Below are 12248 nucleotides of genomic sequence, written 5' to 3' on the forward strand. Positions count from 1 at the left end.
TGTGGTGAGCAGGCTGTGTCTGGAATGTGCGCCACGTATGCGCCCTTCATGTCAAAGATGTTTTCCTAAGTTGTTCTCCTTTGATAATCACTGGTGTGTGAAGTTCGTGAGTGTCGCACAGCACCTGCTCTCTTTTCATCCTTTGTGATGTTTACATTTTTTCGGACCTGTAAGATAATAATTGCAAGGCTTGTTAATCTGCGTGGAAAGTGTTGTCACTGAACACAGGGCAAACAATTCTTGTGAATGTCTTATAGTCTTATTTTCTCTACCCTATAATTTCTTCTTAAGGTGATTTCATGTAATGGTGATGCCCTGGACATGCCTCAGAGCTGCTGGCATGTTCAGACACTCTTCAGTTCATCAATACACTGCAGGAAAACCCATCAGGGGGTTAAAATAATAGGTTGTCTTTCCTTGCGGGGACAATACCCTGGCTCTGGAAATGATTGATGGGTCTGAGGTCCCAGGATTCACCAGGAGTTTTTGGTTGGCCTACAGGGATCAATGTCTACCTCACATTACCTATCCATTAGGGAAGAAGAGCCACTTGAGGGGGGCTTTTTGTGGACCAGAAAACCAGCCAATGTTGTTTCCTAATCCTACAGTCTGTCTCCAACAAAATCATCCATCATGCTGGAGTTAACAGGGATAGACTCACGTACACAGAGCAAAAATACCAACCGCAACACTGAGTGAGGGGCTGTTGCTATGACTTTAGCAAGTTGAGGCAGCAGTGCATGAATGCTGGGGAGATAAGACCACAGGATGATGCAGTGAAAGATACTGTACAAATGACGTTAATGAGTGCTTGTGAAGGGTGGGAGCTGGTCAGTTTATTGGTGTCCATGGCCAAAGTTGAGAGCGCACGGAAACTTGAACCCGGCACACAGTCATGAGTCATTTCCGCAACTGGAAACAGAAGGATGCCTCCTGTGGGGCAGGAAACAAAGGCGCTCCCCTGGATACATTTTGACACACTTTGCCGCCTGTAGATCACATGTGGCTGATACCCAGCCTCTGATAAGTTCAGTGATTTCACATACTCTGCTGGTGTGATGAGGAATCAAACCAGAAAACGTGCATTAAAGATAGATTTAAGCATTGAAGATTAGAGCGTTCTGAGACTTTGCCAGGAACTGCCCCCCCATGTGACCTTTTACACACTGGCACACCACATCACCTCATGGGTTTATTTTATTTTACTGTCTTACAGGGCTGTTGCTCAGAATACACTCACTGTCTGCTTTTGTGTCTTTAGTGCGCCACACTGCTTCAGGGCTCTCCACAAAGCTGGCAATGATGAGAGGCGCCCTAAAAGCTGTTTTAATTTCAAGCTCAAGACTCCGTTAAAAGGATGGATGTCCTTTACATTCAGTCCTCCCCCCCCTTTCTGGTTGCTTTGTCACTGTTGTCATGAGCGCTGGAGCCAGCCAGAGAGGAATCCCTGGAATCTTTTTCGGCTGACCTGGCTCTGAAAAGTAATGGTGACATTGTCCTAGTAGCAGACCCGACTCCTAGATGCTTAATAGTAAATTTCAGCCCCTGCATCATGTGTAAGAATAGTCTGTGGCCCTTCTCTTGCCTCAAAAAAACTAAAGATGAAAAAGAAAAAAAAAACATTAAACAGTGACTGTATGCCCTTCACAGTTTCCATAAACTACGCAATAATTTAAGCATTCTAAAATAATTAGACTGATATAGATTAGTTGCAGTTTACAGCAGAGTGGAGCGGTGAGTTTAACTCAGCAGCAGTGATAGGGTTAACATACCCATATGGTGTACCAAGAGGTTTGGTCCAATGCTGCTGTGGGCCAACAGGAGAGCGAAGGCTGGGTGGGGGAAGAACAGAAGGGAGAGGACAGCGGGGCATACACTCTCCCAACACCTGCACCTGGTCACTTGAATCTCACTCAGTCACCTCCAAACTCACTTTTACGGATCAGCGGACCAACATCTCGATCACATCACGGTGATGGTTGTTGCCATCCAGGTTTAAACTTTTTTCTCTCTTTTTTTTTTGGAAAGAGTGGAATAGGCGTTAAAGGATTAGTTGTTTCCCCTCCTCCTCCTTTTTAAAAAAAATATGTTGAGTGAATGCCTTTGGTCAATGGCGACCGATTAGCCTTCGGTTTTTCCTCAGAAGAGGATTTAGCAAACCTACCGGATTGTTTTATGCCTGCGCAGAGCTGCTGACAGAGATTTTCCAGCCCAGCTCCGAGGCGCAAAACGCGAGGAGTGCAGCGGTAACATCCCGCAAGTTTGGGATCTGAAAGGCACGGCGGCTTTCCCGAAAGCCCGGTATCAAAGGTAGGACATTTAACTTCTCTCTGGTTTAACTTTTAACTCAGGTTTGGTTACTCTGTAGCGTGGTCTGGATGGCAGATGACTGGAGTGCACGCATTTGTAGCCCACGGCTCCTATTTCTGGATGTTGAGTTCACAGGTAAGCGCGCACTCCTCCCGAAAAAAGAACAAGGTTATAGAAATCCTGTAATTATTATTATTTTTTCTTTAAATGGAAACCATATAATAACACAGCAGAACTTTAATCTCTACTGCTGATCCCACCCAAGCACAGAAAACCAGCAGAAGTGCCGCCACTTGTACAAATACCACGAAAATCAGGCCATCTCGAACATGTACTCCCTCGGGCTCAGTATAATGGTTTAGTAACACCCACTAATTGCATTTGTAACGACATTTTTAAGGCATTTCAAGTAGACTCACCCTTTAATTATTTTTTCCATCTTCATCTAAATATTGGTAGGTTAAATGTAGCCTTCAGAGTCAGCAGGTCATAGACATTACGTATTCAAATTAGGGTCAAATATGTTTTCTAATTATTTGTCAGTATCAGTTTATTATTAATATTTTGTTTATCATGTTTTTATTTATAAAGTCATAATGTTAATGTTACATGGGCTGACTACAAAAAAAATCTCACACCTTTGTATTTTTAATGATCTCTACCTCATTTCAAATATCTCACGGTGCATGACGGGTTATTAGCAAGTAATATACAAGGTTTGATAAAAGCGAATAGGAATCAAGCTCCCATGGTGAGTAAATATAGCAATTGTGTGAATATGCCAAGAAGACTGTGAGGTATTCCCAGCAGCTTCTGTTTTAAATTTCAAAATTTTTATCATTTCAGTTTCATCAGCTTTTTTTTATGGCAGCAAATTTTTTTGTATTATGTGTGGCAGATAAATGTGTGGCTTATTGTGAAAAAAAAAAATCACACCCCATTTTTGACCATGAATAACTCATTTCCAGGCTGGTACCATGTGCACTGGAGGCCTTGGCTACACGGATGTCATGAGGAGGGGGAAAAAAACCCGAGGGATAGCTTATAGGCCGAGCAAGGCACACCTTCAGGGAGACAATTTAATGGATGTTATGGACTCAGCTTTTAGTATTCATAATTTATATGGGATCCTCTCAAAGCAAAGTGCAGATGCATAATAAATGCCTGAGTTAAGGTCTAACAGTTAGGCTACGTTTCAACACCCCTAAACTGTCAGAAATTGTTTCAGCCAGGACTACCTGTTTCTTTGAACTGTCATATATTTCACTTCCCAACTCCTGAAAGTACACTGACATGCTTTGTTGAAAAGACTGAGGGAAAACCAGAGGGACTCATTGATGGGCATCTTCATCATCTTTTTGATACAGTTTTCTAAAAGAAACACGGGCAAAATTTATGCAAAACACACTGTAATGTGTACAAGATGAAGACCACAAGGCGTTAATCTTCTTTTTTTTAGACTTTTTCCAACTGACTGTATACTTACAAGTATTATTATACAGTCTTGACACATACCTCACTACGCTTACACTTTAAATAAATAATAGGCCTGTCATATTTTCCAGCGCAGGTGCGAAGATTTGGACGTTGTTCTCTCCTGCCAAACGAGACGTCTTGCCTTGGAAGGCTGCAGGCCAAACTTCTGATCAGAGAGATCAGAGAAAGTGAGAGAGACTAGCTTGCCTGTCCTCCCTTCTTTCTTTTTATGTCTCCCATTTCTCATGGGGCACTCTATAATAATAGTTCATTCGTCTTTCTTCTTTTCGTCCAGATTTAGATCTCTGTGGGCTACCTGCGTGACTGTTACCATGACAGCATCTGGAGCCCAGCTCCTCCTTTTGGCCCTCTGTGTTTGCAGAAGCTTGGGCGTGCAGCAGTCTGCTCCTCGGGTTCGCCTCTCCTTTAAAGGTGAGTTCGTACAGATTAACTAGAACTCTTCTGTCAGCTGGGATTATCGTAATAGTTTATTGTACTTGTTTGGTTTCTCCCGCAAAGCCACTCACTTGCGCAAAAACTCACCCACACGCCCACGCGCTCATCCGAACTAGCGGTTCTATTTCCTTTTCATGCATATGTAAAGAACGTATTTCCTGCCACACGTCAAACTGTGCAACCCTGAAAACAAAAGGTGGATATTACGTGTGGATACTGGTAGTGCCCTTCAACAATTTGTCCCCACACCCTGAAATCCACACGCACTACAGTGTGACCTGTCAGTTCTTTGTTTTTTGATGTCTGACGGTCTGACACAAGAAGGAAACAGCTGAAATTTGATCATGACCTTTTTGAAAGCCAGAGTAGATTTGAGATGGGCAGATAGTGTTTTCTTTGAAGCCTTTTTTCGCAGGCGTTTGGGATTTTCCCGTCTTGTCTGTTCCCTGTCGTCATTAACTATAATAGCAGAGATTCGTGTTACAAATATGTGGAAGACACCTTTGATCCAAACAATGTCGGATGATTACAGGTATTTTCTGCATCCCTATCATGTTGTCACTTAAACTCGCAGAAAGACACACAAACACACGCATGCGGGCATCACACCTGAACTTCGTGTAAGTGAGAATTAGAGGTGTGAGTGAGATTTATAACGTTCCCGAGCGCTTTCATGTGGAGTTGAGTCAGGACCTTCTGTTTGCAGGTCAGGTCTAGGCAGTGCTGACATGCTTGCTTCACTATGTTCTTCAAGTGCAGCGATTTAATGGGAAACATTTATGATTTGGTACAATTTCAAGAAAAGCCACCTGAGGCAGATTAGAGGTGAACTAATCACAGGATCTGTGCTTTATAGCTGTTGGATGCTACATGCTGTGCTGTTTTGAATTCAGCTGATTTTGTAACACCGAGAACACGCTGTTGACAGCTCTTGCATACGGAGACACTTTCCATTTGGGGCTCGAGAAAGTAATTGCTGTGCATTTTTGCGTGACTTTTAACGCTAATCCCCTTTTGGTAAACAGCTTATACATACCAGTGTGTTTTTGCAGCAGTTTGAACAAAGTAGAAGTCTGACCAGTTGCGCAAGCTCGGTCTTGAACTTGATCGTGTTCCTCTCAGAAAAAGGAATTCACATCTGTCAGGAGCTGTCCTTGACAATTTCACTTTCAGGAGGATGTTTGTAGGAGCTGAAAGGTGAACGCTAGATTGTTCGTAAGTGCACGTTTGCAGACTTAAGTCACCCTTCCCCCTAATACCAAACAAAAAAAGGAAAAAAAAAAGTTGGATTTACTCTGCAATTCTTTTCTGCGACTCCAAGGATTTATTGTTCATTGTTTGTGACAGCGAGTCTCTTTGTTCCCTTGAGGCGCCTGTGGAGGAGGTTTTTGAGGAGGCTGGAGGACATGTGACTCTTCTGAACAAATGAGCCGGGCTGAGTGACACTCTGGGGGTACAGGAGGCCTGGAGAGGAAAGGAACACTACATTGACTTCCCTGCTGCTGGGAAGTTGTATCAGTCATACGCGCTGAAATGGGAATAACTGTAAATCGGTTGAATTAGTGTTGCTAGAGAGCAAAATCGGCGGTGTAACTGAAGCCATGTTTTAGAATCTTATGCCCTCGCGGTGCTGTCAGCAGTTAGCTCATACTCGAGAGACGTCTGGGAGTACAGTAAATGGCAGCAGTCATTAGTGCCTTAGTGACAATATGTTGTCAAGTTGTAACACGAGAGCTCATAGTGGCCCAGCTGTGGCTTCATACTTGAATTGTGTGTCCTTCCCAGTGTTTCCCTATCAGTGTCAGAATGTTGTCAGGGGGTAAGTGTTTGCTGAATGTTTACCAGATGATGGCAGTACATTGTTTGCTATTTTTGGAGAATGGAGACATGTATAGGGGTGTGGTGTTTCTACATTTAGCCTGTTCAGTGAATCCACTATGACCCAGTGATGTGGCGCTTGTCCAGAAGCTTGTTATCCTGTGTTTACCTCTTGGGAACAGAACCGGACCTCGTCCCACCTCTGAGACTCCATCCCATGTTACCCGGAGATCCGATTGCATAGCTTATTTTTGTTGCACCTTGACTGCATCCTGTTAACACGGGCCTCAAAAGGAAAATGGAAGGTGCTTTGATGTAAATAGAGATTGTGCTTCCTCTTGATTCCCTGTAAGCCCACTTCTAAGGGTCTCTGTGAACATTTGTCAATATATAAGCCTGCTGTCTTTACAATGAGTGCGCCATGTCCCAGTGTGCACATATGGAGGTCAGTATTTTGCACATGCCACAGATGTATGAGCGAGTCTTACTTTGTATGTGTTTAAACTAGTTGTTGGATGAAAGAATGGAAACTTTCAGAAGTAAAGTCCTCCACAGTAGAGTCCATTTGTCTTGCTGCAGATGAAAATAGCCTAATCAGGGTTTTCAGGAGAACAAAAAAGGGGGAAACATTTTTCACTGCATGTCTTAACAGGTTACGCTCTGCTGAACACAAATCTGATCTTAAGAATTAGCCGCGAGTTCCACTGACCGTGTTTCCTAAGGGACTCGCTTTTTCGTCTAACTCCACAGGGCACGCGGTGCCTTAAACTCAATCAGACAGCCAGGACGCATAAAATATTAAGATCTTAAAAGCGAAAATGTTTCCTAAAATGCTCTAAGTTGAGTTATATTTAATCTGTGACACACATTTTCCTGCACACAAGTGAGAAGTATGCTGTTTAAGGGACCATAAGTTCATCCAAGTCTGTAATGAAACATGGTAAAAGCATAAAAGGAATAATATGACTGGATTTTCTCCACATGACGCTGGTTTTTCCGAGTGGTGAAGTTGTAATTGTTTTTAACAAACTGGCAACACTTTCCAAACAGAACTGATGGACACAAGAGCGGCACGACCCTTCAGCTTCACCTTCAACACCAGCGATTACCGTGTACTTCTGATGGATCAGGACCAGGGACGTCTGTACTTGGGCAGCCGGGAGTACCTGGTGGCTCTGGACATGCACAATGTTAACAAGGAGCCACTCATAGTGTGTATAAATTCCTTTCTTCCTAAATCCGCTCTGCCATTTGGTATGTGGTATTTAGTCTCAGAGTGCATTGATCCTTAATAATTCACTGTTTGGGGGTATTTGTGCTTTTGGAACAACAGATCCACTGGCCAGCATCTGCTAAGAGAAAGGGAGAATGTCAGATGACAGGAAAGGGAAAACAGGTAGCGTCAAGTATTTACATCCTGTTCTTTCAAAAAAGTTGGAGGCTCCTGCTTTCAGGATACAATGTTTGGATTCCATTTGTCTTACTCTCCTTTGTCAGGGTGAATGTGCCAACTTTGTGCGGTTGATAGAGCCGTGGAACCGCACCCACCTCTACACTTGTGGAACAGGAGCGTACCAACCCATCTGCACATTCATCAACAGAGGCTGGAGGGCAGAGGTGAACAAGACGATTACCGTTCCCTTAGAGGCATTTACAGCAAAACTCCTCCAGCTTTGTCCTCGCTAAATATTTCACAGCTACAACCCGGGGCGCTGATTTGTTTATGATTTCCCATGCTCCCTTGTGATGTCTATTTTCATGCATACTGACTATCTAATCTGCCTCTGCAGGACTACCTGTTTAGGCTGGTCCCTGGGTATGTGGATTCGGGGAAGGGAAAATGTTCCTATGATCCCAAACAGGAGAATGTTGCAGTTTTGATCAGTAAGACATGACTGATTTATAGCCAGAAAAAAACCACCAAATTCCTTCTCAAACTCCTTAAGCTGCTGTTTCACCAGCCCGTTTTCTTACTGTCCCACCTGTGCAGATGGTAATCTATATGCAGGGGTACATATCGACTTCATGAGTACAGATGCTGCTGTGTTTAGGACCATGGGAGGAAGAACGGCAATCAGGACGGAGCAGTATGACTCCAGATGGCTCAACGGTGAGTAAGTGTGGGTCTGAGTAGGTAAATATTACTGATTACAGGTTATTGCTCCGCTCATTTTTTTTGACAACCACTTGTCTCAATCCTCTCTCTGCTTATCTGTTTTTATCCTCCAGAGCCTGTGTTTATTCGGATCCAGCAGATCCCTGACAGTGCAGAAAAGAATGACGACAAACTGTACTTCTTTTTCCGAGAGAAGAGTCTAGACTCCAGCGGCGGGGCGAGTCCCACTGTTTTAGCCAGGGTGGGAAGAGTGTGTCTGGTGAGCCAAACCACACTGCGCAAGTTGTGAAACTATAAGCAGCTCACCTTTTTAAATGAAATGCATTGACCTAATTTCTTTCCTGTCTAGAATGACGAAGGAGGACAGAAGTCCCTGGTGAACCGCTGGACGACGTTCCTGAAGGCTCGTCTTATCTGTTCGGTGATAGGAGAAGACGGGGTGGAGACACGATTTGACGAACTACGTAAAGTCATAATAAAATAAGCACTGTGTTTAAACTGGCTGCTTTATAACTTGCCTATAGTGTTATTGATTTGCATGTCATTCTTTTAATAGGGGATGTGTTTATACAGCCAACGCAGGATGAACGAAACCCTATGGTGTACGCTCTCTTCACTACAGCAGGGTGAGTCATATTTGGAGACTCGGCCAATGAATTCACTTCTCATTCAACCTCATTAACTCAGTTTTTATTTTCACACATTTTTGTGGACATAACTTAATTTCATGGGTAGGGTGCAAGCTGTCTCCTACCTCTACTTATTACCTTAATTGTCTGTTTGTGCTCAAGCTCTGTGTTCAAGGGATCAGCAGTCTGTGTTTACTCAATGGCTGATATCCGCAACGTATTCAACGGACCGTTTGCCCACAAACATGGCCATAATTATCAATGGACAGAGTACACTGGCAAGATTCCCTACCCAAGGCCTGGAACAGTAGGTTTCTGTCACGTAATGTCCAAAATGACGCAATCGAATAAAACCCAGATGCTGAAATTTGAATCAAAAAGAAGTCACCAGATGATGCACACGAAATCTCCCCTCCTTTTTTTTTTTCCATCCAGTGTCCGGGAGGAACCTTCACTCCTGGTATCCGATCCTCAAAGAACTTTTCAGATGAGGCTGTGAATTTCATCAGAGCCCATCCCCTCATGTTTCATTCAGTTTATCCTATCCATCGCCGCCCCCTGGTGGTGAGAACTGGTGTGGACTATAGGTACACTGCCCTGGTGGTGGATCAGGTGGATGCTGTTGATGGGCGCTATGAAGTGCTCTTCCTGGGGACAGGTGAGACAACTTCAGGGATGATTGCACATGCTCGGTTGAAGGATTTCTTTTTTTTCCCATGCAAATGTTGTTTTTGATCATAATTCATTCATACTTCTAGATCGAGGCACTGTGCAAAAGGTAATAGTTTTGCCTAAGGACCCAACGAGCATGGAGGAATTGACACTAGAGGAAGTGGAGGTTTTTCGGGTATGTCTAAATGTGTGGTCCTAAAAAGTGCAGAGTGCAGTGTGTTCTAAGATAAGGGGTCATTTATTTTTACATTTTTCTTTTTTTAATACATTTTTAGACCAGAGCACCAGTCAAGACTATGAGGATATCATCTAAAAGAGTAAGACAAATCTAACCGGGTCATATACATTTCTTTGCATGTATTGAAACAAATGCCCCACAGACACTTGCTGAGTTTTTTTTGCTTATGTTGCCACAGCAACAGCTGTATGTGTCATCAGACGCAGGGCTGACCCAAGTGTCGCTGCACCGCTGCGGGGTATACGGCAGGGCCTGCTCTGACTGCTGTCTGGCTCGGGACCCCTACTGTGCCTGGGATGGAGAGAGTTGCTCTGCTTTCACGCCATCAACCAAAAGGTCAGGGACATCTCATAAACCTCTATACTATAAAGTAAGGATGTGACAATACAACGTCAAATTTCAACTCTGAATTCTGTCTCAGGAGAAGCAGAAGGCAGGACGTTAAACACGGCGACCCGCTGAGGCAGTGCAGAGGCTTTAACGCCAAAGGTGTGGCAATTTTATGTGTTTTTTAAAATGATGTAAACTTCAAAATGTAGCAGTTTTTTTAACTTTTTTTTTTTTTTTTTTTACCATCTAAATGTCCAGTTGAGAAACGTCTGAGAGAGACAGTGCAGTTTGGAGTAGAGGGCAGCAGTACCTTCTTGGAGTGTCAGCCTCGTTCTCCCCAGGCCACAGTAAAGTGGCTCTTCCAGAGAGAGGGAAAGAGGAAAGTGGTGAGGAAGAGCAATCTTTTTTCTTTTTCCTTTTTTTTTAAGATGCAAAAGGAATCACTTCACTTTTTGGTAACTATCTTTATTGCTTTTATTGCTGAGAGTTACATTTTGTTCCAGTAAGTATCGAGGTTTGTGATCACTGGCAACAAAGAAAAAAAGTCCCTTCTTCCAGCTTAGAAATAGCCACATGATGCTGTAAGCAACAGCAGACCCTGTGTATATAAAGCAAAATTATTTTATATATTAAAATATGAACACGTGCATTTTGCTACCTTTTATATAAGAGGCTGTTTCTGTGTTTCCACAGGACAATTATTTGCCCTATTATTTAAAATTATTATTTAAACTTAAATCTACTGTTCCCTTTCTTTGACTTATCTGCTCTTTCACCCTTTTTCCTTCAGCTCAACCGTGCCGGAGGCGTTCTTAAGACCAACCACGGCATCCTTCTGAAGTCTCTCAACCAAACAGACGCTGGGCTCTACCACTGCCTCGCCACTGAAAACAACTTTAAACACACGGTGACCCGCATTGCGCTGCGCATCCTTGACCGAGACATCGTTTTAGCTCTCACCGCTCAAGACGAGGACGAAGAGCCAAAAACCCGCCAGACACGGCCATACTCGCAGTCCTCCCTCGCCTCTACACCATTCCCGCCTGAGATTAGACTGATCAACCAGTACTGTCAGTCCTACTGGGAACAAATCAGTCCCAAACAGCAGCAGCAGCGGAAGCGCACCAGCCGCAGGCACACAGAAAGCCAGGACCAAGGGCTCGGCTAGGAGACGGGACCAACACTGTCCGGCACTGGCCTGTATAGACTTTATGGTGGACTTTAGTTTGACACATCTTTGGGTGTCACTTCTATTCATTAGGCAGGCGATGCTGTCTTTCTGTCCTTAACGTGTATTGGTGGTTTTGCAAACGCCAGCCCAGTAAATACATATGAAATATATTTTACACTACTGATGACCACATTCTAAGTTGTAGCATACATTTCTATTCTCCAAAACACAGCTGTATTACTAATGTGGTTAAAAAAAAATGAATGAAAAACAGACTGCACATTGGGGTTGATCACATATTTCACACACACACTTTGGTGTTGATTTGGACAAAGGCTGACTGTGATGTAAAGTATATGTAAGATATAGTTAATGGGCTCCAACACGCAAAAACACAAGTATGTTCTCTTTTAAGTATCTTGAAACAGAAATGTAATATATTGATTGTGAATATAATATATAAGGTCGTGATGCAGTCATCGGATTGCTCTTGCATAACGATGACATGAATGCATATTTTGCATGCGTACTGTTGTTGTTTGTTGCAAGTTGTACATTTAATTGTTCTGTTTTCTGGTGTGTTACGATGTTTGTAAGGTGTATTGTTTTATGTTAAGCTAATTCCATTGGATTTTGTCATACAATGACTCCCTTACTGTCCTGTGCATTAGTGACCTACAGTATGTGAGTATTGAGGCTATGTATAGCGTACAGTGTTCTTCCAGTCATGCACTTTGTAGGTGGTGGTATTTGAGGGAACTGGGGATTTTTGCACAGACGTTTGAGAATATGATACAGGAACCTACTTTTTTATGTATAGTATGTTATAAAAATGGGAACGAAACTGGCTCAGATTTAGTATTGTTGGTGTTCTGTCATAAGCTGTAGTCACAGGTTGGTTTTTGGGTTTGTTTGTTTTTTTAAATGGCTCTTTAAGCATATTTTCCTCTCGGAGCCGCTTTTCACCTCCGTAGTGAGAATCACAGTGCTATGTGTTGTGATGCTGATGAATCCTACACTGGAAGTGTTAGA

The 12248-nt window shown here is 43.2% G+C and overlaps 1 protein-coding gene across 4 annotated transcripts; it reads left to right on the forward strand.

The window, feature by feature from the left end:
• Positions 1-1858: 1858 nt before the first annotated feature.
• Positions 1859-12063, forward strand: sema3ga (sema domain, immunoglobulin domain (Ig), short basic domain, secreted, (semaphorin) 3Ga). 4 transcript variants are annotated; one of them, XM_039604864.1, is made up of 19 exons: positions 1859-2310; positions 3858-3974; positions 4082-4218; positions 7111-7271; positions 7394-7456; positions 7558-7677; positions 7851-7944; positions 8051-8170; positions 8290-8435; positions 8526-8640; positions 8733-8802; positions 8968-9112; positions 9241-9463; positions 9564-9652; positions 9753-9794; positions 9894-10051; positions 10137-10204; positions 10304-10431; positions 10836-12063. In XM_039604864.1, the coding sequence occupies exons 3-19, from the start codon at positions 4119-4121 to the stop codon at positions 11211-11213; spliced, it is 2220 nt and encodes a 739-aa protein (XP_039460798.1). In that variant the 5' UTR covers positions 1859-2310; positions 3858-3974; positions 4082-4118; the 3' UTR covers positions 11214-12063. The 4 variants fall into 4 exon arrangements, with proteins under 4 accessions (XP_039460798.1, XP_031594698.1, XP_031594699.1 ...); XM_031738838.2 differs by having other exon boundaries at positions 3876-3974; XM_031738839.2 differs by having other exon boundaries at positions 3881-3974.
• The last annotated feature ends 185 nt before the right edge of the window (positions 12064-12248 follow it).

This window comes from Oreochromis aureus, linkage group 20 (genome assembly GCF_013358895.1).
Source record: "Oreochromis aureus strain Israel breed Guangdong linkage group 20, ZZ_aureus, whole genome shotgun sequence".
Classification (NCBI taxonomy): domain Eukaryota; kingdom Metazoa; phylum Chordata; class Actinopteri; order Cichliformes; family Cichlidae; genus Oreochromis; species Oreochromis aureus.

Coding starts and splice junctions, on each gene's coding strand:
- sema3ga (XM_039604864.1), top strand. CDS start 4,119: ATGACAGCATCTGGAGCCCAGCTCCTCCTTTTGGCCCTCTGTGTTTGC. Junction 8,436..8,525: donor GGGTGGGAAGAGTGTGTCTG/GTGAGCCAAACC, acceptor TTTCCTGTCTAG/AATGACGAAGGAGGACAGAA. Junction 10,052..10,136: donor TTCACGCCATCAACCAAAAG/GTCAGGGACATC, acceptor ATTCTGTCTCAG/GAGAAGCAGAAGGCAGGACG.